Genomic DNA, 27,496 nt, shown 5'->3' on the forward strand with positions numbered 1-27,496 from the left:
AACAAATCAACATAATTTTTTTTTAAACTAAAACCTTAGATATTTTCCTTTCATTTGATATAATTTTTTTGAAAATTTAACACTTAACCTGCTCATGGGGGGGGATTTAAAATTGCAACTTTTTTACAAAAACTAACTTTTTCAACTTAATTTTTGAAAATGTTCCGGAAATACTGCGTCCTTTAAACATATATCAAATTAAAGCTTATTTTATGTACTATAAAATGAAAAAAAAAAATTTGTCCCGACACTTTATCTTCTGCATGTAAACGGTTGCCGTAGTTAAAAAAACACTATTTTTGTGTTAAAATTTTCGATTTTCAATTTTTAATTTTCAACTTAAAAATGCTATAACTTTTCGAAAAATGCATGTATCAGCACAATTTTTTTTTTTCTAAATACATTATAAGTACATCTTCCATTTGACATACTTTTTATTAAAATTAGACAATTTCCCCTTATATAGGGGGGGTTCAAACTTTGAAACATTGTATAAAAAATAGAACTTTTTCAACTGAACTTTTGAAAATGTTCCGGAAATACTGCGTCCTTTAAACATATATCAAATTAAAGCTTTTTTTATGTACTATAAAATGAAAAAAAAAAATTTGTCCCGACACCTTATCTTCTATGTGCAAATGGCTGTCGAAATTATAAAAAAAATGTAATATTTGCGATAAAAATCACCTTTTATAACGATGTTTTTTGTACTTAAAACTGCCATAACTTTTTCAAATATTAACTAATCAAAATAATATTTCTTTATATTGAAACCTTAGGTAATTTTCTTTCATTTGATATCATTTTTTTTTGAAAATCTAACACTTATTCTGCTCACAGGGGGGATTTAAAATAGCAACTTTTTTACAAAAACTAACTTTTTCAACTTAATTTTTGAAAATGTTCCGGAAATACTGCGTCCTTTAAACATATATCAAATTAAAGCTTATTTTATGTACTACTAAATGAAAAAAAAAAATTTGTCCCGACGACCTATCTTCTATGCGCAAAAGGCTACCGTATTTAAAAATATGCTATTTTTTATTAAAATTCTAGGTTTTGTATTTTATTTTATTTTAAAATATTTTATTAGGGGAATAAACTGACTTTCATGAATATTATATAATTTCATTGACATAGAATAAAGTTCATAAGACATATGATATTATACTTATTAACATTTTTTACTTTTTTAAAGTCGAAAAAGTAATTTTTAAATTTGAGTTAGCTTAAATAGCCAATTTTATCATGCAACAAAAATCAACGAATAGTTGCCGAATGGGTAACACCTTGATCTTTAACGCCTAGGGTACGAGGTTCAAATCCGTTTGTGGCTTCTAAAATTTTGCATTTTTTTTTTGAGTTAGAATAGAATTTTCAAATCATTTGATATTTATCTCATTTAGATTCAATAATTTCAATAAATATAAAGGATCTTATCACTATAGTCTCCCCTCGTGAGAAGAAATTGATATTCATGTTAATATTATTTTACTATGTGGTTCTTTTTCTGGCTACGATTTATTTTGCCAACCCTCACTAGACCTACTTTTTTCAACGATACGTCAAATGATTCATTTAAGTTTATGATATTTAAGTTAATGATTAGTTTAAGTTATTACTCTTAAAAATCAAAAAAATATTCCTTATTCAAATAAAAAGTAGCTTAACTAGATTTGTCCATACAAACAATTAAAATCATTAATTTTTAATATTCTTAAATTATTTATTGTCGAATTAAATTTGATATGATAAAAGTATTCAACTACAAAAGTAAATAATTTTACTTTATAATTTATTAATTTTTTAACTCTATTTCTGTGTGCTACTACCAGTCTATAATATGCCAAATTTTTTAGTAATATTTTGCTATATAAATCATAAATTTAAAAAAAAAATGATTTTTAGTTTCACCTGAAGTTAACGATGGAGTTTTACAATTATAATTATATTTTTGATAATATGCTCAATTGAGTAAATCTTTTTAACTACTTTGGTTTGATTGGTTCATTTAATTAAAGTAAATTATTAAAATTAATTAAGTTCTGAATATTTCAATTGCAGAATTTTTTTAAACACCAAAAGTTATTAGGATATGATTACTATTCTTTCTATTTCAGTTATCTATTACGATAAAAATGTAAAAAAATCGAATTTTTCTGACAAATGTACTGTAATTAGTAATTATAAAATTTCCAGATTGCATATTAATCTTAAAAATTTCATTTTTTTCAATTTAATAATGTCAATTTCAAACTTGCAAGTTGAACTATAAGTTATGGTAACAAATTCATTTTTTAGCTTCGATGCGAAGCTGAGAAGGTATTTTTCATTAAAACTTTCACTTTAAAAGACAATAAAAAATAGGTTCAAAATGATTACCTTTAACATATTAAAAATCAAAATCAGTATTAATTTAATACAATTTTTTTTGTTCTTAATTATTTTTTTTTATATGTAAATACTTATTTTTTAATAATAAGTAATAATATTAAAACTTAGAAGTAATAGAAAAAGTTTAATTGCACATTTGAAAACATCACGAAAAGTTTATTTAGAAAAGTATATTTTTTTTCTGATGAAAGTTCCTTTTGTTTAGTGTATTTATTCATAAGTAACAAAATTTTTTTATTAAAAAGTATTGCATAAATTCCTTTAAATTTGTATACGCATTAAAAGTATATGAATATACAACTCCTTTTTATTTTTATAATATCTCCGTAAAAATTACAATATTATATTATTGAATACCACTTTCATACTCAATTTAATTACTGTAATTATTATGTATTCATATATTATAGTTATAAATCGGGGTAAAATTAAGGGAATAAGTGTTATTGTTGTTTTTGAAATAATCTACCAATTTCATTTTTTTCTATTTAATAATATTTATTTCAAACTTGCAAGTTGAGTTAAAAGTTATGGTAATAAATTCATTTTTTTTTTATTAAAACTTTCACTTTAAAGAACAAAAAGAAGTAGGTTCAAAATGATTACTTTTAACATATTAAAAATCAATAATAATTTGAAAATAATTAATTATAAAAATTATATAATATATAATTAAAATAATTACTAATCTGGATATAATTAAGGAAATAGGAGTTGATGTTGGGTTGGGTTGGTTACATTTTTAACTTTATAATGCTATAACTCATTGAAAAGTGTACGAATCAACACAATTTTTTTATGAGAAATAATATTTTTTAATAATCCCTTTTTCATTCGACATACTTTATCTTAATCAGGGTATTAATAAGAAACTAGCAGATAATGTAGCTTTTGTAATTATCCACCAATTTCTTAGAATTAAACACTATCTACTGATTTGCATCGAAGCGTTTCTTATGATAGTGATTTTAATCACTGTCAGATTAAATCTATACTGGACCCAACTATGCAACATCCCCACTATGCCGCGACCCCACTGTGCTGGGTTTTTTTTTATAATGCTCTTAATTGAATATATTTTTTAACTTTTTGATTGTTTTTATTAGTTTCTATGCGTAATTAAAAAGGTATTGGTTTTGTGATACTGTACGTTTTTTTTAAATCTGTGCATAAAAATTCTCCGCTCTTACTGGACAAATTTATTATAAGTATTTACTTGTTTCTTACAAATTAGTAATAATCTCAAAAATTAGATGACAGAAAAAATTTAATTTTGAAGATTTGAAATCGGCTCAAAAATAGGTTAAGAAAACTATATTACACTAAAAGTAAATATATTCATAAGTAACAAACTATTTTTTTTTGTATGTATTGCATCAAGGCCTTCAATTTTTATACACGTTTGCCATAAAAGTAATAACTACTTTATAATTTTTTATAATTTCTCCGTAAAATTTACAAAACTAAATTATTAAATATCAACTTCATATTATATTTTATTGCTATAATAAATATTTATTCATATATAACACTTATAAATCATGATACTAAGTATCATGATACATTTCTACCCTGGATATAAGTAAGGAAATAAGGTTCATTCTGCATTTGGAATAATGCACCAAATTCTTAAAATTAAACATTATCTACAGAATTACATCGAAGTGTTTCTTATGATGGCGATTGTAATCACTGTCAGATATCATCTGTACTTTTGTTAACTTAGTACGACCTCTTTGCTACCATTTTTATAACTAGACATTTTCCGGCCTTACTCTTTCTTCTGCTTAAGTATAAACATGTCAATAACTTCCGAAATATTAGTTTAAATGATGTTAACGACCAGTTATTTTCTTAATTATATCATTATCTAATAAACAAGATAGATAATTATGAGAATTGCTATTTTAAAATTTAATTTTAAATATCTATTAGGTATAAGAAATGGACATAAAAAATACTTCATGTGTATTTTATATTTTAATATTATTTATCAATCATACATGATAGATAAATTGAGAGACACATTGAAATAAAAGAAATCAATAAAAAAGTTATTAATATTATTTTTTTGATTAATTAAGTGGTTTATGATAAGCGAAACAACGTGTTTATGAAAACAATTCCTGAAGCTAAACAAAAAAACTTTTTTCTAGTGTAAAAAATCACCGTTTATTATTTTATTATTTTTACATAAAACGTTCATTATTTTTTGTAAAATATATTTTCCATGAATGCTGATTTTAAGTGACATAATTTTAATTATTATACTCTCAAATTTTAGGTTTTAATTGATAAAGTTCCAGTTCAGGCGATAACTGAATTAGTACTATAATATATGTTGCCAATGACATAAACATCTGAAAATGTTGTAAGATTTACATCAACTACTGACAAGTTTTAGTTTAATAGAACCTTGATTATTTGTTTCCTAAAGAAATGATAATAGTTATCTATAATTTATATGGCTTTGGCAAAAAAAAAACCTCAACTTTTATAAAAATTTTACTTAATAGTATAACATAAAATTTAGAAGCCTATAGCGCTAATATCCTTTATATCGTTCTATATATAACAACGTTTTTTTTTTGTGGCGTATAAAAAAAGTTGACAAATCAGTGCTATATAATCAAGTTTCTACTTCCCTCTTGTCAATCATGAATACACATAGTCTATAATTTTATTTTTTACTTACTGATGATATAAGTGTTTTGTTTACAACAAAAAGTCCTAAAGGCGTAATATCTGTACTTGAGTTTTGTACTTGAGTCATAAATAAATCAATCTATTTCAGACACAACAAAATCAGAAAAAAAAATAATTGTATGATATGCTGTAGTAATTACTTAAATTAATTAAAACTGTAAAATTCTTTGATAAAACTCTATTCATGATTTTCTATTTTGATTGTTTACTTAAAATTTTTTAATTTTTTTGGCCGACTCCAAGTAGTTGAGATTAAGGCGAGGAAAAAGAAGAAGACTTACAATTTTTTGAATTGGGATTTGTACTTTGGTTTTGCTTAAATTTTTAGTTTGTAAAACTTCTATATTACATATATTTTTGGTGAACATTTAAAATTTGTTATTTAGCTTATAGAAACATATATTTTTGTTTCATATATTTAATTACCTGTTCGAAACAACCCTTAGGTGATTTCCACAATTGTATATTCCTTAAATCACTAATTATAGATTTACTCTGAAATAAAAACATATTTGTATAATAAATATACTTAACGTTTAATGCGTTTAAGTAGTTACAGCATAAAATATAAATCTAGATACTCATGTTTTCTTTGTAATATTCTTTTAAAATTAAAGGTCTTAAAAATGATATATTTCATTGTTCTGCAAATAACAAATTTACAATAAAAGTCATTTAACCATTATGACTTTTTAGATGCCTCAATTTAATTTTATTGTACAAAAAGGAATTTGGTTGTCAAATATATGAATATAAATAGGTCTTCAATCAAAATCACATAATTAACTAATAATAATATAATAACCAGATTATGTATCAGCTATACTAGACTATTATCTTATGTCTGATGAACCCAAAACTATTTGTGATACATGTCAATGCAAACTCTCAATAATCCATATCTTTCTCGAACAACCTCGAATACCAACAAGCCAGATAAACTTCAAACATCAGGACAAGTTCACTCAAAAATGCCATAGCACCCCAACAAGAAATACAAATTATTAATTTCCTGAAGACCATTGTACTTTAAATTTAGTCATTAATTTAAATCAAACTAACTATTCCAAACACACGATACAATTAAATCCATGTAATATAAATACTTTGAAATCAATTATGTGTTCACTCAATATTCGTAACCTTTTTTTTCTATTTTTTTTTGTATTCGTTATTATTTGTATCTATTGATCTAACATAATGTAAATTTTAGTAGGCTAAAGAACTATTATTTGAAGCCTATAAATAAATTTAAATTGATAATAATAATAATATAATAATAAAACTTTATAAATTTAAACCTATTGTAAAAATGTTGAATTACCGATTCAGTCAAAACATCTGACATATAAGCAGTCAAGTAAATACCGGTCCAAGCATTTATCAAAAATAAGTATGGTTCAAGCATATCAACAAAACTATGTGTTTCTTCAGGATGAGCAGCTAAAAATGCAGGCATCACATAGATATAAAGGTAAAAACGAGTCAAATGTTCAATTATAATAAATAATAAAAATGTAGTAATTAAGTATCCAAAAGCTTTTTGTGTATCGTCCACAACGTCACAAAGCTTGGCGTGAGCTAATCGTTCATATTCCATTATTTGGCAAGCAACTTTACTAGAACTTGACCTTGTCAAATGAGATACTTTGAGTTGCCATTGTATTTTCAGTGATTTAAATCGTAAACACAATTCATCACAAAAGAAAAAATACATCAAAGGAATTTTTGGAGTCACATAACTACAATAAAAAAAAAAGTTAAAATAAAGCAATTTTAATTCATGAGTTTACTCACTTCATTAATATTTTACATATGTATCTTTTAGTAAATCCATTGTTTTTGAATTCAATAATTGCGCATAAGTTTAAAATGAATGTCAATACAACATATGTAATCGAGTATATTGGTATTTTTCGTTTTATTTTTGATGAATTATGGGTCAAGTCAAATTTATAAATATTTTCAAGTAATGATGGTATTTGATAATCAGAGTAAAATACGGTAATTAAACGAAAAAATTCTCTGAGTATACCAAAAAGTGCCCAGCACCATGAAATCGTTGTCCGAAATTGCAATGCAATTGATAATGAACCATAGCTTAGAATTAAAAATAATAACTGGAATCAATAAAAAAAATGTGTTGGTCATTTTTAAAGAAAAATTTAAGGGACGATGTTGCCGAGTCTGTAATGCGGCAGTTTTTGACGCACATTGCCTCGGGTTTGAAACTCGGTCACGGGCAGCTTCATTTGCCGAACGAGAGATCAGTTTATTTTAAAGCAATAAAAAAAAAAATAAAGATAATTTGAATAAAAAAATTTAACATACTATTGGCCATAAGCAACTGATATCCCAATTAAACTTTATTTTGTTTTCAACTATTGTAAGACTCGTCATTCCAAAAATTTTACTCAAAATCAATAAACTTTTAACATTGTCATAGATTTTGTTTGACATTTTATCATGCAGCATACAACTTATTTCTTGTTTAAAATAAAAAAATAATATATTTTTAGAGTATTGTTAATTTTAGAGGTAAATTTAATTTAATTTTCTGTGTTAAATGGTAAACTTTCAAAAGAAATTATTTAACCAAGTTTGAACATAGTACAAATTTATACATAAATGATATGACAAGAAATAAATATTGAACATAGCCAAATAGAAACAATAGTAAATATCATTAATAATGTTACATGATTAAAAGCAAACAAATTAGAAAACCCTTATTCTTTCAATGTAATTTCATTAATATCCAAATTTCATCGCTAATATTTTTTTATATAAAATAATACATTTCTTTTGAACATTGTTAATATTGTTGACATTCCATAGAATTTCATTCTAGAGTAAATAACTAATTTTATCACTAGCAATTTGGTAAAAATAGTGTGTTAGTTAAAAACTACATTAAATACAAAAATTCCAATTTACTTCTCATCTACAATTCTAAAAATAGTCTATAACATGAAAAATTTACCATAATTGTCATTATTTAAATATAATAGTATTAAAATTCCTGGAGTGTATTTTTTTTTTAATTTAAGCATTAAATAATTAAAATCGAAAAATTAATTTAATTAAATTTTTTATAGAGTTTTCCTAAGTGTTCATAGTAATAAAGTAAGGTGTAAACTTATCTTATGTTTATTACTCAAACTTGTATATTTATAATTTTACAATTTCTATGATCTAAGATTTTACTCTAATATTAAATGTTTATTAAACTACTTGCTTATTTAAAAATAGCTGTTATAATACATACACCACTCATTATTCAATAGTCTATTAATTATTGTCCGTTTGTCACCAAATCAAATATATATTATACATGTCAATATTTTAAACTATCCCGAGAAATATGTAAAAAAATGCATTCATACAAAGCTAATGTAATAACTATAAATTCTTTAGTTGTGACAAATTATCTTTTTTAAGTAAAATAATATATAATAACTAACACAATTGAGTTATAAACAGAGAATAGTAAAAGGTCGTGATACTTCTTGGACATATAAATGAATTAAGTTTAATATAAAAGGGCATAAAAACTGTCAATTCGATTCACTACTCCTTCACTTTATAAACTATCAATAAGTGCAAGAAAAGGCCCGACAAACTTAGGATGTCACATAGAAAATTGAAGTATATTTATTTTTCAATCTTACTTCTGACATCATTAAGGTAAATTCATATTTCACAGAAGATTCATAAGGTTATAGTTAAGTATAATGAGTACATAAATTAAGTAGGGAACCAGAAAAATTAAGTGATCTCTAGAATAAAATATTGTTTAAATAAATAAAGAAAATCACAAACGTTTGTACGAAGTTAGACAGCCTAGTCAAATCTTTGAGTGGGTTACCTGTGTAGTCAATACTAATAAAGACTCTCTGCAAAGAGAACCCACTTGTGGTTCTTATACTACTCGAGGTATTTTTTACAGGACTCACAGTTAGCACAAGCTTAGATAACTACTAGTACGAGTGGCGTTGTTGATAATTTATGTGTGATAATTAATCACAATAATTTCTATTTCAAATAAATCATTATTATATTAATAAATTTTTAAACATCATTTTGTTTTTTTATATTTTATATTTTCTCATAAAACCCTCGTACTCATATACCGAGAGAAAATTATATTATATCATTTTATTCAATAAATATATAGCAACTCAATTATTCTCATGCTCATACAAGACTAACAAATAATTAATTGTATACATCCTTTTAATCATAGAAAACTACCATTTATATATACAATCTTTTTTTGAGTAACTATATAACGTTATTCTTTTTTGGTTTGTTGGTCGATTTTACATACTAATAGTAGAACAATCGTCGGGACAACAATTTTTTTCAATAATGTAGTGCACTTCAAAAGATTTATTTTGATACATGTTAGAAGTTATCAGAACTTTCGAAACGTTTTAAAAAATCATTGACGAAAAACATTTTTCATACATGCGTGGGCGGGTTCTCTTCAAATATGTCCTGTATTTAGGTTTATCATCGGATTTTTTGAAGTAGCATACAAAGAGTAAGCTTATTGTTTTTTGTATACTATAATAAAATCCTATTCGGATCAGTGTTTTAAAAATCAGTTAAATAAATTTTTGAACGCATATAGTTATTTTGAAAATGCCATTTTTTAGGTTAGCGTAATATTGAGATATTTTTTTATACTTCTAAAAATGAGAGGGATTTTCAAATTTTTGTAGTTGATAAGTTAATTTAAATTACGTGTTCATTTGAAATATTTATAGTTAAAGTCGGTCCAATAAGAGCTGAAAATTTTCATGGAAAAACGTAAAAAAAAACACATGCCGTTATAAAACCAATAATTTCTTAGATACACATCAAAACTAAAACTAAAACAAAATTTTAAATCATAGATGATTATTTTCTTACATGAAATCAACATTTTTTAGTTATTAATAGTACACTTTAGAAAAGAGGGATACATTACACATATCGAGTTGGCTTTTTTAACTAAGTTAACTAAATATTTTACTAACGATATTATAACAAAACACTCTTGGTTTAATTCAAATCAAAATTCGAGTATATAATTACTAATAAATTACATAATTATTCACTATTACTCAGTAATTAACTTAAAGAAGCTACATACTAGAGTCAATAAAAACGCGATTTAGATCAGGTGACAATTGTACTATTACTATGATGTATGTTGCCAATGACATAATTACCTGAAATTATTAAAATGACAAGTACAATATTACCAACAATTGTAAGACAAAAATAATATATTTTTATCATAACTATAACACATAAAATCTTTAAAATAGTGTATAAGAGATTTGACATCTGATTGAAAAGGACTGTTAGAGACTTTTGCATATTTGTGGACTGAATTTTGATTGAAACCTTAATTTTGAATTTAATAAAAAACCAAACTAATACCCAATTAAATACATAAAAATAACTATATTATAAAAACGGTAGAATAGTCAGGTCGCGGCATGATGTGAATGTGGCATAGTTGGTACAATTATAGATGATATCTGACAGTGATTAAAATCACTATCATAAGAACGCTTCGATGCAAATCTGTAGATAATGTTTAATTTTAATAGTTTCTGATCACATATTAATCTAAAAAATTAAAGGATTTTTTCTAATATTTTGGGATTATATTATCGTAAGTTCACAAGATTAAAATCATGTTCTTTTAACGTATTGGTCATTAAAATTGGTCAAGAGAGAGCTGAGAAAAATTAACGACAGACACAATAATAAACCATATAGTAATATATTTTAATATGAATAAGAAAGTCCTTCTCACAAGGAGAGGCTAAAATGATAGGATCTTCGATATTCATTGAATATTTTGATTGAATGTTATTTATCATTAATTTATTATTATCATGGATGTGCTATGAAATTTTATTAGCCAATGTGATTCTAACAAGGCCTTAAACATTAAAATCTGTTTTCCAGTTTTAGGAGAACGTGATAAAAAAGAAAAAATTATGATAAAAATTTATTATTTTTATAATTGTTAAAAATTACAACATATTTAAAATTTAAAATAATTTTAAGTATCTAGCAAAACAATATTTATATTCAGCTATTAATCAACTTCCTAAGATTTGTACTTAAAGAAATATTTTTAAAGTAATATTTTTTACAATGTACACGCCGTTATTCTGTACTCTGTACTACTCTGGGGAATGACATTGGATTTTTCTGGTTAATATTTTATATATATATAAGCTAATATATTTATCCATCTATTATAAATAAGATATTAAATATTTTTTTTATTCACAGCAAGATATTAAAGATTAAAAAAATTCTGCATTTATCATTTCAATTACTATAGTAACATATTTTTTAAAAATAAAAAAAAAATTGTTTATTGTTTTTACTAATTATATGTTAGTTAATTCCTGTGAATAAAGTAGAAGAATACTTCCATGGTCCCTCTGCGATTAATAAGGTTGGTCAGGTCAACAGTCGATGTAAAATTTTGTCAAAAAGTATAAGAAACCTGAACAAAACTTAGGTAGTCCCATCTTGGATGTACGCAAGAATAACAGGTGAGAGGAAATAAAGTAGTTAGAGAAAAGAAGGCCTAAAGAATAGTGTTTGATACCTGGTGGACGGATAACCTGTGCAAAGAGTAATTGTGTGTTGGTTATATAAAAAATCATAATTGTGAATTTTATTATTTAAAACTTCTTTAATTTCAAGCATGATACGCGAACAATGTATAACTATCTAATATAATATATTGTGCCATGTTAAATAGTATTATATTTTTAACTTACAGAGGATAAAAGACTTCTATTTACAACGAAAAGTCCAGATGCCATAATCTCTGTATTTGAGTTTTGCACTTGTGTCAAAAACATATCTACCTGTATTATATGTAAGTTCAAGTTGTATTTATTACATGTAATATTTAAATTATTTAATTCTTATATTTTATTTTTTAATGATAAATGAAATTTAAATACCTGTTTGGAACAATTATTTGGTAATTTCCATAATGGTATACTTCGTAGATCAGTCACTATAGATCTGCTCTGTTATAAAAATAAAATAATTATACAATATTTGAGATTGAACTAACATAAAATTTAGAGATTTTGGGTATAGTTTTGATGCACATATGTAATAATTTTGCATAAGAAATGTTAATTATACAACAAATAATTAAATTTAGATTAGATTGAATTTAATTTATAATAAGCTTTGTAATTTTTTTTTTCCTTACAAGATAAATACAACATTTTGCAAGCTAAATAATGCTATATCAAGGAGAGATTAATGAATTAATAATTCAATATTGAATATCTATTTTTTCTTGGGAATAATTAAAAATATACAGAGTGACTTTTTTATCATAACCAACTCAATTACTTACAAAATAAGTATAATTAAAACATTTTTTTTTTTTGGTTATCTTTAGTTACACATTATTAACTATGTATATATTAACTATGGATTATTAACTATGTAATACTTTTTACTTTCATCCCTTATGCCTTGTTAAGGTGTCAACTTTGTTTTTTTAAATGGGAACACATATTTTAAATTAAATAAAATGTTTAAGTTTTTGATTTAATAGTAAAATACATTTAAATTTTTAATATAACTTTATTCGTTTATTAGATTCAAACATTCAAAGTTTCAAATTTTTTAGTTAATATACATGTATAATACACAAGGGATTACAAATACAGGTAGCTAATTGGTTTTTTATGACATCGCTGTCAAAGACACGGAGTGTTTATTGTTAATTACGACTATCAATAGATATCTTCTGTATTGTCAGACAGTGTATTTATAAACTCACTACAACGTGTCTTATTATCATTGATAAGAATTGCTGTGTACCTGTGAATATCAATGTCATAAAAAACCAATTAGCTACCTTAATTTGTAATCCCTTGTGTATTATACATGTATATAAACTAAAAAATTTGAAAATATAAAAATTTATGTCTTATAAACTAATTAAGTTATATTAAAAATTCATAACATTAAATTTAAATAATATTATTTTAAAATTTAAAATAATATTCAAAATTTACTGATTTCAAAATTCGTAATATTTTATTTTTGGGTATTTTCCTCATTTACGGGAAATAATAGACATTTTGTTAGTATTTGAATTCATGACTCCTGGCTATAATGATATTGATATTTATGACTATCAATGTCTAGTATGATAGAAAAAATTATTAAACTAAATATAATTTATATTTAATATTATAATTTTAATATAAAATTACATTGAAGATAATTTAAAATAAAGTGTTTAATTAAATTTAATAATAAAAACTATATAATTAAAAATTACTGATTCAGTTAGTATGTCAGTCATGTATGCTATCAAGTAAATTCCAGTCCACGTATTTACTAAAAATAAATATGGCTCCAATCCATCCATAATAGTAGTTGAAATTTGAGGATGATTTGCAAAGAATACAGGTAATACGTAAGCGTGAAAGTAAAATCGTAACAGATGTTCGAGAAAAATAAACAACATGTGTGAAGCAATTTGATACCCAAATGTCATGCGTATGTTATCAATAATATCACAAAGCATTGCATGAGCTAATCTTTCTGATTCCAACTTTTGAAAAGTGACTTCCCTTGAATCAGATTTAATAATTTGAGATACCTCAATTCGCCATTGTCTCTCTAATGATTTGAATCGCGAATACACTTCGTCACAACAAAATAGATACATCAAGGGGATTTTGAATGTAATATAACTACAACAAATTTTTTTTAGATAAAAACAATATGAAATAAAAAAATGTACTCACTTTACTAGTACTATTCCTATGTTTCTAATGTTTAACCCTGCGTATTTTAACTTAATAATTGAACATAAAAGTATAATTATAGACATGATTATATATAGTATCAAGTATTTTGGTTTTTTGTATTTTAATGGTGAATTATTATGTTCTAAATCAAATTTATAAATACTTTCAATTATAGCAGGTAATTGCTGATCAGAATAAATAGTGGTAATTATGCGACATACTTCTTTAAACATATAAAACCAAAACCAAAACCAAGCCATTGGTGTTCTATTGGTCAGTGATATCAATAGCATACTATAAAACTGAATTCCAAACAAAAACTGATAGAAATAAATAAAAATATAAATTATTATAGTTACGAATAAAAATGTATAAATGTTTTACTATTGGCCATAAGCACTGTTTGTCCCATTTGAACATAATTCTACCCGAAAAAACGTTTTTTAGACTAGATATTCCAACAATTGTACATAAGATTGTCACAGCTCTGGCATTGTCGTAGATGTTTCTAGTCATCCTTTTTCACGTAGTATAGTACTATGCTTCCAGAAAAAACCCTTTTAAGAATTTAAAACAACTTGATTTGAAATAAATTTAAGATAATTCTACGGAATATTCATACAATGTGATTACAGCGGTTTTTAAATTCTAGTGTTCAAATGTAGCTGTTAAATTTTTCATTATAGTTACATGAAAATTAAGTTAATATTTATCTAAATCAAATAATAAATTTATATTTTCAAAGAAAACGGCTTTTATTGTTTCGTTTATAGAGTTTGAAATTCTAATTAAATATTTGAACATTTAGTAATTTGTTTACCCAATTCATCTACTAAATAAACGTTATGCTTATACAGCGGTTTAAAACTCATTAATATTAAATAAATTCACAAAAAAATTTGTATAATATTAAGAAAAGTTTTAACTAAAATTATATCTGTTTTTAAATAAAAACATTTATCAGAAAAGGAAAATTAAATATAAAAATAACTTATTAAAAATAAGTTTAGTTAAATATGGGTTTAAGGACCTACAGCTATGAAGTTCAGTTGGTCGATAAAAAAAGATGATAAATTTAAAAATAGCAGATTAATATGGCAATGAAATTGTATTATTACTGTGATAATGATTTTGTTTTTATAATTCGAGTTTTTATCGATTAATTTTTTGACTTAAATATTTTATATATAATAAATACACAATTTCTTATATATATTTAGTAGAAAAATAAAAATAAAATACCCTTAATATCTGATTCGAAAAAATTTTAAACCAATTGAAGGGGAAGAATGACCTTATTTAATTTTTCGATTTTTTCAAATGATATATTATTAGCAGTATGAAGTAAAATGTTAGTGAAATCCATTTAGTAAAAAAGGTTTCATTTTGCTAACAATAAAGCACTATTTTAAAGTCTATTTTTTTTTTTTATTAATAAAAGGATAGAAATGTATAAAAATGTTCAAAAATGGACTATTGCCGTTATTCCATTGCACCCTTCAATAAATTAGTGATTTAAATAATAAAATTTTAGAAAAACTTTATTCTTCTAGAATTATTATTATCAATTAATATTAAAATTAAATTAAATATTAATAATATTAAAAATACTATTACATGTAATATACAACTCACATGAGGTGTATTAAATGACAATTTTGACTCACTTATATTAACCTCTTCTTGCATACAGTCCCATATGAGGACACATGTTTAATACCAATTTTATATTATTAGGGAGTATCATTATATTTTCAGTAAAGTGTTATTATTATTTACAAACTCCTATAAAATCGTTTCTAACATAGTTTTAGTTGTTATTAGAATTATTTATTACTATAACAACCGAAAAATAATAAACGGTCAGCGAGTGCGATTATTATAGCATTTGGTCATTTGGTTTTTGCTGTAAATCCACCAAATCGTAAGTAAACTTAATGATTATTTGCAATATACTTAAAAATAATATAAAAAAATTATAAAAAGATAATTCCAACGAAGAATCTAAATTTAATTTTTCTGAGGTAAAAAACGGAATTTATGTGATGTCCTCATACGAGGCTGTGTGCATACTTTGATAATTCCTATGTCCCCGTATGAGACATGATGCAAACTGAAAACTATAAAGTGTATACTAAAATACAAATTTATTCATTTTATAATTTCTACTTTGCTAATTTTTATTATGTATGTACTTATATTATGTACTTAAAATGGATCAACTCCTGAAGGTGAAGTTATCAAGGTATGATAGATCATCAAAATCTAGAATTATATTACCGCGACCCCTTGCCATTGAAGAATATAATAAGTTCCATGGGTGGGGTAGATATGATGGACAGTATGGTGGCACATTACCCTCATGGTTTCAAAAATAAACGGTGGTACTTGCGCATATTTTTTCATTTTTTAAATATGAGTATAACGAACTCGTGGATATTATACAGGTGTTTAATAAGTTCGGAAATACCGATTTTTTAGAGCCGCTATTGATTTTTTTACAATTTTTTTTTTAGAGGCTATTTGAATAATTAAATGCATCTTTTACGGTTAAAATTAAAGTTCAACCCTAATGAAAAAGGGTAGAAATCTACCCTAACTTAAGAAATTTAAATGGAAACCATTACTTTTTTTTAAATTTTCAGTTAGGAAATTTTATTTATAACAAAAATACTTTTAAAATTTTAAAATTGGACAAGTCATTTTTGAGATTTTGTTGTTTAAAAGCATCAATTTTGAGTTTGGTAGCTCATTTTGCCACAGTAAAAACTAATCAATGTGTAATTCCGTAGACGCAATAATCATAAATTGCCTGATTATTGTTGCTTGGTTTATCTTAATGATCGTATTTGAGCATGAAACGATCAATAAATATTGTTAAATTGATATTGTACCTTATCAATGGAATTATTAAATATCAATAAAAATATGATCTAAGATTGCATTTTTTTCACGTTTACAAGTAAAAGTAGATAGTTGTTGAAAAACATGTGTGTTATCAAATTAAATATTTTAGTCAATCATAACCATTGTTCGTCGTTATTCGTCAAAATGATTTTAACGCGTCTTTATCATTTTGCGGCATGAAAATGTAAAGGTTCTATTTTCAAATTGACTTTTTAATTTTTTAATTCTTTATAATTTTTTGTAAAAATTAATCAATTTGAGAAATTATTATTTATAATAACTATTGTACTATTGTCATGTTGTACTACTTTTTTTATGTGAAGTTTTTAATTCATGTGGTTTAATTTTTTTTTTTAACAAACATTATATTATGAGGTTGTCGTGTTAGGAAAAATATCACATACTCCTCCTTACACCGGACATATGTTACTAGATTAACCACTACTTTTCTACGTAATAATTCATTATGTAATTAATTTAGTACTTGACTTAGAATGTTGATATTATTACTTTTAAAGTTACTAAGCTTGCAATATTTATTTAATTTTTTTTTAAAGTTCTATCTATTAAAAACTAAATAGATTTACCTATAGAATCTTATTGCTCTATAAGCAACATTTTGTACTCTTTTATTTTTCACAGATTGATTTTTGTTTTGATGATTAATTTTTAAATAATGTATACATTGTTTCTAATTATTCACTAAAATAGTTTTAATTATAGGACGTGCGCTTTAATTTTTCTGTTGCGCATAGCATATATTAATTTTAAATACGTATTTCTAAGATAAATCCATAAAAAATCAGCATGTATATGAAACTAGTCAGATAAATATTATGATAATTTCACTGTACCATAAGCTCTATTGGATAATTCACTACTTAATAATTCAACTACTATTCTGTTGTGATAGAACATCGTCCAGTTGCTTGTATGTCTTATTATATTACATTGGGTTTACTCACTTATATTTTAAGTAGAATGCACAATTCATCAATTTAAGAAATAAACAAATTTCTCGCCATTTTTAATTGCATAATATGAAAACAGTATTTCTATGGAAACAGAATTAGTCAGTAAGATATTTAAGAAAATATACAATTGAAATAAATAGCCTGTTAATATATTGATGATATTTTAAAATATATTTAAAAAGTTACTAACCTTATACAATGAACAATGATTATCATCCTTTAATATAATAAAACTTAGTTGAAGAGGATTTAAAGAAATTTTTTTTTAATTGATATTTTTATTCATAATAATAATTACAAATATCAAGCATAAATTTACCAATGTTTTTCAAATATATGTTATAAAAAATCTGTTGCTTATTGGAGTTAAAAAAACCCAAAAAAACCCAAAATAACACATTATTTTTTAAATACATATGAACAAATATTGAAAGATAAAATAGAAAAAATTCAAAAAGAATATTTATTTAAATTACATAATTCATTTGTTAGATTAATAAATAAATCATATCAAAAGTCAATTAATAAAACATAAAACATAAAATATATTTATTAATAATTAATTGTAAACATTTTATAACTGACATATATAATAATACAAAATAGAAAACATTTTATTTGTATATTTCATACTCAAAATAATAATACATATAATTTTAATTTTCTAATGAATAAAAATTTATTATTCTATTATTAATTTATTAGAAAAATTGTTTCAATGAATTAATTAAATACAGATATATTATAAAAATATGGTTAAATTAATTAAATTAAATATTTAGTTTTTACATAATTACATTCAAAATAAAAAACAAATTCTCTTTAAAAGAGACATATTATAATAAATGTATTTACGGTCAAAAATTCATTTTTTTCAATAATAATATCAACAAAACAAACTAAATTAATTAAATGTAAATTGACATATTTTAAATTGAAGTGATGGGGTAAACTCCAATTTATAATATGAAAATTTAATAACTATTTTTGGTTAAGTATTTCTAAATGTATATCAAAATAAAAAATGAATGTTATATTAATTGTTATGGTTACTATACGTGTAATTTTTTTTTAAATAATTTTTTAAACTGAATAAAATTGTTTTAATAAAACAACAAAATATTATGATAAATAAAAATGTAGTCAGACTAATTTTTTTAATAATTTGTATAATGAAATATTCAGAATTTAACTTATAATCTTTACTATATTTTATAATATTCAAACTTATTTGCTTGGTTATTTTGATAAATTAGTTTTGGAAACATCAATTGAGTAATAAGTAGATTAGATACATGTTTTGAGCTAATCATTATTAGTTTATTATCACAGTATTTCATTGTTGAATTTCAATGTCATAAGCAATTGAAGTTAAAATATTTCTAGTATAACTTCAGTATGCACCAACCAATACTTAAATTGAATATATCAAAAAATTGCTTGTAAATCTTTATTTCTTCTTTGCATTATAACAATTATATTTCATTTTCTTATAAAAAGGATTTTTTTGACATAAATTAACATTTTTAAGAGTACTTGCTTATTAATATTAGAATGGATTTCAGTGTATTTTATCAAAAACATAACATTTCATTATGTAGAAATTGTATTTTTGTAGTTTGGTTAAAACTTATAATACAAGAAATATAAAAGTTGTTGAAATAAACTTATTATAAAATAGTTTCTGTTTAACTTAGTTAGTTAAGTAAACATCAAAACGAATGAAATGAATGAAAATAATAGAATATATTAGTACAGAATCAGGGCCGGATTTAGACTTTTGGATGCCCGGGGCAAATTTTTTTTTTGAGGCCCTTAACAGTAAAATAAAAAAATACTCATTATCGAAGTAGTTAAGGAAAAAAGTTTTAAAATTTCCAAACTTGCACTTTATAACTATCTACCTAAAACGTGTTTATTTCAAGTTTGTTTATAATAAAAAGGATAACCAAGATACGTGAAAACAAAATAACACAACGACGGACGGCCTGCACTAGAGATGTGTCGTTCGCGAACGAACGGATCGAATTGAACGGGTCAAAATAGTGAACGAAATGATTCAGATCGCCGAACCGTAGTGATCCGGATCCCCCAAAAACTAATTTTTTCCCGTATAAATCACACTGTACCGATTTGATCGCTTACCAAATATCAATGATAACATGATAACATATTCATATGTCATTTGTTTATACGACACATCCCTAATCCGAATCGCGAATCATACATGCGATTCGCGAATCGAGAACCGCAAAAGAATCAAAACCATACTGAATGTTCCATTGACTCAAAATATCTTTTAGATCGCGAACGGGTCTTTGAACCGGATCTTCTAGTTGACCTGATTCGAATGAATCGGATCACTTAGGTGAACCATAATTCCCATCTCTAGCCTGCACTAATCGCTATTATAATATGGTATCGAGATTCGTAGAAGTCAAAGTCACGTCTTATCAAACACGGGTACTACCACCACGCTGTTTAATAAAAAATGACATAATCACTCGAACGTTTGTACCAATATACTAAAGCAGCGTTTCTCAAACTGTGGGTCGCGACCCCTTGGGGGGTCGTGAGTCAATTTTTGGGGGGTCGCGAGAAGTTTTTTTAACTATACAGATTGTAAGAAATTTATTTTTTTTTAATTGTATAGACTATACTACTATAGAACTATAATAGAAGTATAAAGTAATATAAGAACTATAAGGACGGGTATTTTTGGTACGTCGTTATCGCAGAAATATTTCGATAAAATATGACGATAAAGACAGTACTCGGTAAATTTTATAGACAACTGTTGTCTATAAAATTTCAGTTAGCCGTTAGTCGTTACGCTGTATCATCGCCGGCTTGTAATTTTAGTTTATGTGTCGTGAACGTGTATGAGTGTGTTGTACCGCGTGCGTTCGTTTTGGTGCGATCGATTGCTTGGTGTTATTGTGCGCGCTATTTCTGAGACAGATTATTTACAAAAATTATATGATGTATAAATGGTTGGTAAATAAGCGAGAAGTTGAAACTGATGAAAGTGAACCTTCAACTTCGATTTTAAAACGAAAAAAAAAGACAAGAAAGTATGATTCAGAGTACCTAAAAATTGGTTTTTCTTGGAAAGAAGATAATGATGAACAACGACCACAGTGTGTAATTTGTTTTGAAGTACTTGCAAACGAGAGTATGCGTCCGAATAAATTACGTCGGCATATTAAGACTAAGCATCCTGATCTGATAGATAAACCACTCTCTTATTTCGAAACAAAGTTGAAAGAACTGAACACATCCAAAACAAAAATTACACAGTTCACCAAGTTCAATGAAAAAGCTATGCACGCTTCGTACCTGATAAGTTTACGAATCGCAAAAGCTGGCAAACCACATACTATCGGAGAGAATTTAGTATTGCCAGCAATAAAAGATACAGTTGGAGTAATGTTTGGTGACAAGTTCTCAAAAGACGTCGAAATGATACCACTATCAAATGATACAGTTACACGTAGAATTAATGACATGTCTCAATGGACAGAAAATCGGCTGATTGAAAGAGTCAGTAAAAGTAGATTTTTCTCACTACAACTAGATGAATCTACCGATGTTCAAGGTTTATGTCAGCTGCTTGTATTCATTCGTTATATATGGAACAACGGACCACATGAAGATATGTTATTTTGTGAACCAATTATACGTGGTACTAGTGAGGAAATATTCAATACCCTCAATACTTATATCAATAAAAAAGGTCTTGATTGGGTAAAATGTATCGGATTATGTACAGACGGTGCTAGAGCTATGTGTGGTAAAAATAGTAGTGTTGTAACTCGAATGCTTGAAGTTAGTCCGAATGCATCATGGACTCACTGCAACATTCACAGGGAAGTTTTAGTATCGAAAAATCTTCCGGATAACTTGAAAATCGTGTTGAACACTTCTGTGAAAATAGTCAATTTCATTAAGACAAGGCCATTGCAATCACGATTATTTGAAAGGTTGTGTGAAGAGATGGGAAGTTCTCATAAATCTCTTCTTTTGCACACTGATGTACGTTGGCTTTCAAGAGGAAAAGTACTAACAAGACTTGTGGAACTCCGTGAAGAAGTTGCACTGTTTCTTAAAGAAAAAACTGATCTGGCAAAATCGTTACACAATGAAGATTTCATTTTGAAGCTCACGTATTTAGCCGACATATTTTCGAAACTGAACGAACTAAATTTATATTTACAAGGAACAGAAAGAGCCGATATATTTGCGGTCCATGAAAAAATTAGAGGTTTCATAAAAAAACTTACATTATGGCAAAATAACATTGAAAAGCAAAATTATGATTGTTTTGAAACATTTCAAACTTTCATAACCGAAAATAATATAAAAGTTCCCGATGACATAATTAACCAAATCACTTTGCATTTAATTTCATTGAAAGATAACTTTAAATTATACTTCTTTGAAGAAATAGAAAAATACCAAAAAAAAAACTGGGTTGTGAATCCGTTTCAGGACGCCACACTCACAGGAATCTCAACAAAAGCTGAAGAAGAACTCATTGATTTGTCTGAAGATGCATCATTAAAACTTAAATATAGCCGCAATCATTTGATTGAGTTTTGGCTGTCAGCTCAACAAACTTACCCAACTCTTTCAACTGAGGCTTTAAAGGTATTACTACCTTTTTCATCTTCATACTTGTGCGAAGTTGGATTTTCGGCAATGGTGGGAATAAAAAACAAACTCAGAAATAAACTCCAACTATCGCACTCCTTGCGTTTAAAAATAACTACAATTGACGTCGATGTTGGTGCTGTTATCAAAGATTGCAGGAAACAAGCGCATCCATCACATTCGCCTAATTATTAATTAAGTATTATAATTATTATAAATTTATTATATATTAGTATTATTATTATTTTTTTTTATTATAAAGAAGTAGTTATTTTATAGTTAATAAAATAGAAAAAATTTGTTTATTGAAATTACTTTTTTGATTTTGTTAATGTAAAACTAAGGGGGTCGCGATCGATTTTCGGAAAAAAATTTGGGTCGTGGTCCTAAAAAGATTGAGAACCACTGTACTAAAGTATTATATTGTGTTTGCTGTATGCCCCAATGTCGTTCTGTTATCATGTGACGTATGTCGGTATCAATTTTGCACCCCAAATTATATAAATACAAAACAATATTTATTTTTTAAAGTTGATTTTTTCATAAGCCGAGGGTTGAAAAATTAAAAAAAAATTTTTTTATAGTATTCGGCATCCGGATGCCCCCAAACATCTGTTGCCCGGGGCAAGTGCCCTTAAAACCCTCCGTCAAATCCGGCCCTGTACAGAATAAGTTAAACCTAGCATTTATTATTAGATGAGGTTATGTCATTGATTTTTCTTTTAAAAAAAAGATAAGAGCTTTTGTATGACATCTATTATAATGTTATTGATAACAAGTCATATAACTCTTCAATCTGTGTCTTTTAAATAAGTACATTTTTGCTTCATGAGTTCACCGTGGGCACTAGCGGCATTGGGTAAAATACCGATTTCTAAGTTTTCTGGTAGGTGGTTCGAATCTCGTCGCAGCGGTGTTCGTAACGCGTTTTTCGGGATAGGCGAGATGGGGCGCTGTTCTTGGAAGCGCGTTACGTAACGTCGGTGCGGCCAGATATCGTTCCATCACCCAATGTCTAAATAGTGTCCACGCTACCACTAACATAGTTCAGGGGGGGCATACTTTCTTTCCCACCTGATTTATGTTGGTGGTAGATGAACAATTTTGCTCGTGTTTTCTCTTTTAAAATTGTAATTGTTTAAAAACTATGATCTCAAATTTGCCTAAAGTTGTATGTTCGTTTTTATTAATGGTTAAATACTATTAATGATAAAATATTAATTTAAAATTATATTTTATTTTTCTGGAGATTTAATTTTTGATTTAATAACTTTAAGACAATTGAATCTTGTTATAAAATATATATTGTCTATTTTAACGCATATAAAATGATAATTTTATATTGTTATCATGTAGTTTTATATTTTATGATTTCAATATGTAATAATTTTCTAGTAAATTGATACATATTAAAATAATTTTATACAATAAACAATACTTTCTTAAAAATTATAAGAACTGACCAAATTTAAAATGGTTAGTAACTCATGAACATGTTATAGACATTTCTTACAATAAACTTGAGGAATTATTATTTTTTAGCTGTCAATTTATTAGGTTAACAACACTGTGATAGTGTCTCTGAGTTTTTATCAATTTATTTTTACCAGTTTTCAACTGGTATATTTTTATAAATCAGTTTATAATGCATTTATGAACTTAATGGAACCCCAACGAGATGTGTTTTTTTAGATGTTTCACTGAATTTTAAACAACACTAAATGCTTTGTATGAAGCCAAAATCACTTTGACTTTAATAACAGAAAACAATTTTTATGATTAAATAATTACTCATCATTTTACACTTATATTTAAAATGAAAAATGAAAATAAAAACCAATAGTTATTTTAAAAAATTGATACATTCTCTAAAACTGATATCAATTATTAAGAAAGCACTCTTGAAAAAATCAGCATTAAAATATAACTTAATTTAAGTATAATTTGTTATTTATTGTAAAGAAAATATCAAGTTGAGCATGTTTTTTGAAGTATTGAATTCAAAATAAAAATAAAACTTTAGAATCCAAGAACTAATTCTAAATATTCACATATGAACCATTAATAAAAAAACACAATAATATGAAAAAATGTCTTTTAAAATAGAAAATTATTATGGTAGTTTAGAAACAAAATTAATACGAATTAAGAAGAATGAACTAAACATATTTTATATATTATATTTTTTGAATAATAAATATTTTATTTATCAATGGTAATAATGTACAAATATACCTAAAATATGCAAGGTATAAAAAATATAATGATTACCATATTAATTTAGAATGTTAAATATTGTTAAGATAAGTAAATGGATCAGCTTAATTTTTTTAAATTTTTTAGTAATAAAAAAAATTCTGTTCAACTTTTTTTTTTATGTATTAATTTTTCTTCTATAACACTTGTAATAAATTTTTCATTACTAATTTTTGAATTTTAACTGATAATACAATATAAATATAGTATTACTCCATAATAGTTTTCAACATATCTTTTTAATTATAATTATTCTACAATTCAATTTTTGTTTTGATTTACATTTATAAATGTTCAACCTCCAATCACTTTATTTAAATAAATAATAATTTATTTTACATGTTAGGAGTTGGAATTTACTATTCTGAAGTTTACTTCAATTCAATTTAAAATCATAGAATTTTTTTTCACATTTATTATGGATGTTATTGAGTTTAACATCCATTATTTCTATAGAGTTATTTAAAGAAATAAAAAAATGTATACAACAAAACTGAATCATCAATATTTAAAGGAATTTGATAATTCTCTAAAAACAGAACTGGTTTTATTTTATGACAAACTAATAATTGTCGTCTTTATTTAATAATTTTCTAATATTATGTTTTGTATTATCGATTAAGTTAAAAGTTGAATGAGTAATTAAATTGTCCACTTTTCATATTACATGTATTAAAATATTTTATTGAATAATTCTATTGTTTTACTTTCAATTTGATGAAATACCATTTCAAGTTTGTAATTATAAATCATATTCAGTTAATTGTATTTGAAAAAATTTTACTAATTCAAAAATACAAGAAAATACTTGGTTATTTANTAATTGTATTTGAAAAAATACAAGAAAATACTTGGTTATTTATTAATTTATATCTCTGTAATAAAAAATTATGAATTTTTTTTTTTTTTTTTTATTAGCTTTCAATACAAAGTATTATTATAGCTTAACAATTAAATAAAATGAGAAAAGAAAAAAATAATAATAAAAATAATAGTACACTTGATCTTACATCAACAAAATTACTCAAAAGAATATAAATTTTAATAATCTCATGTTATTATGTTATGTAAAACATGTGATATTAGATTTGATAAATTTGGAAATTAAGTTCCTATTCTAAATAAGTTATAAGTTATCATCTTATTTGTTTTTAAAAATGTGTTAAAGTTATTTGTTGAAAATTATAATGTAAAATACTTATATTTCTAAGAGTATATTTTATGTTAGATATGTTAAACATTAGTTTAATGTTTTAGCTTCGATGCGAAGCTGAGAAGGTATTAATTTTACTATGATGTGTTTTTTTTTTTTTTTTTTTTTTTTTTTTTTTNAAACAAGTGATTAAATACAATTTAAAATTTACTTTAATCAAATAGTAGTATTACTTGATTTATTTTAGACAATAATTTAAAGTTTTTTATTTAAAATTATTAAAATGGTAAAAAATAATTTAATTTAAAAATTTTTTTTGCTATTATTTGCACAACTTCTCGTATGAGGATAGATAACTTAAGTTGAATTTTCACTCAAAATAGGAATTTTAATTTTTTTTTACTATTTTTCACATCATTCAAATATGATGAACAAAACAAAAAAATTTTTTTTGTTAATATTTTTTTTTTCATGCAAAAAGAGGTTTATTTGTCATATTTTTAAATATTTTGAAATAATTTAATATTAATAATTTTATTTATGTTGAATTGAAATATAATGTCTATCATTTTATAAATTAAATCATAAATGATAAATAACATAAAATGTATTATTTTTTTAAATGATTAATATCAATGGCTTTTTTTCGAATGTCAAAGAGTGAGTAATCAGTGACGTGATCCAAGCTTTTAATTCTATTGAAACCATATCAATGCATAACTTGTAAAATTCGTTAAATATTTAAATCAGTAATTTCTATATACCAACTAGATTCTTGCTTTAAAAATATTTTATTATCAGCTAAAATACAAGATCGACAGAAGTTTTATAAAAATCTACTTAAAAACAATTATTGAACAAAATACATTTGTTGCATAAGTTCATTAATATTTGTTATATTATAGTCATTAACTTTGAAGGAGGATGTGAGTAAATTTTATTTTAAGTAACACAACATAAAAATAAAAAATATGGCGCACATTCTACAAATAATATTAAAAACTAATTTTTAGCTAAATAATTTTTTCTTAAGTTTACAATACAAATATATAACAATGAGACTAAAAGTGTTCTATAAAAATATGGTTTAAATCAGGTGAAATTTGTATCACTACTATTATGTATGTAGCTAATGACATAACTATCTGCAACAAAAATAATTTAAAAAAAAATGTAATAAATAAAACATTTTATCACATATGATTGAGGACATTCTTAAGAAACAAACATTTCATGTGGCTATTTTCCAAAAGTTGATAGGTCAATTTTAGTAATTATTTAAGAGAGTAAAAGGATTAAAAATTTCAATGATATTTCTTATAAATATAATTATTTTAAAAATTCAAAAAAAAAAAAAAACAAACCTAGATAAAATTACTTGTAAGTTTTTGCCACACAAAAAGTATTCTTTCTCTTTACAAACCATTAAATTTCCAAAAAACATTTTTTATGACTTCAGTTTTTGAATATAAAACATAGATTTATAGTAAAAGTATCTCAATTTTGTTAAGGTGATCCTATTCAATGTAATAAATGAAATATAAAAGCAAGAAATCTTATGTCTTAATTTTTTTATCAAGTAAAATTGATTAAAAAGTTATTTATTTAAAATCTCACTGATGATAGAAGAGTTTTAT

The 27,496-nt window shown here is 24.6% G+C and overlaps 2 protein-coding genes across 2 annotated transcripts; one reads left to right on the forward strand and one right to left on the reverse strand.

The window, feature by feature from the left end:
• Positions 1–4,635: 4,635 nt before the first annotated feature.
• LOC126902507 (uncharacterized) lies at positions 4,636–27,496 on the reverse strand. Its single transcript, XM_050679869.1, has 13 exons — positions 27,477–27,496; positions 14,301–14,473; positions 13,914–14,236; positions 13,442–13,859; positions 12,093–12,161; positions 11,904–11,993; positions 10,241–10,319; positions 7,432–7,586; positions 6,898–7,220; positions 6,425–6,842; positions 5,527–5,595; positions 5,090–5,179; positions 4,636–4,754 (listed from the first exon to the last, which is right to left on the reverse strand). Exons 2-13 carry the CDS (start codon positions 14,430–14,432, stop codon positions 4,668–4,670), a joined length of 2,253 nt encoding a protein of 750 aa, XP_050535826.1. The 5' UTR covers positions 14,433–14,473; positions 27,477–27,496; the 3' UTR covers positions 4,636–4,667.
• On the forward strand, positions 19,505–23,428 carry LOC126902511 (zinc finger BED domain-containing protein 5-like). The gene has a single exon (XM_050679873.1). It carries the CDS (start codon positions 20,777–20,779, stop codon positions 22,643–22,645), a length of 1,869 nt encoding a protein of 622 aa, XP_050535830.1. The 5' UTR covers positions 19,505–20,776; the 3' UTR covers positions 22,646–23,428.

Source organism: Daktulosphaira vitifoliae, unplaced genomic scaffold (genome assembly GCF_025091365.1).
Source record: "Daktulosphaira vitifoliae isolate Bord-2020 unplaced genomic scaffold, ASM2509136v1 Scaffold_3, whole genome shotgun sequence".
Classification (NCBI taxonomy): Eukaryota; Metazoa; Arthropoda; class Insecta; order Hemiptera; family Phylloxeridae; genus Daktulosphaira; species Daktulosphaira vitifoliae.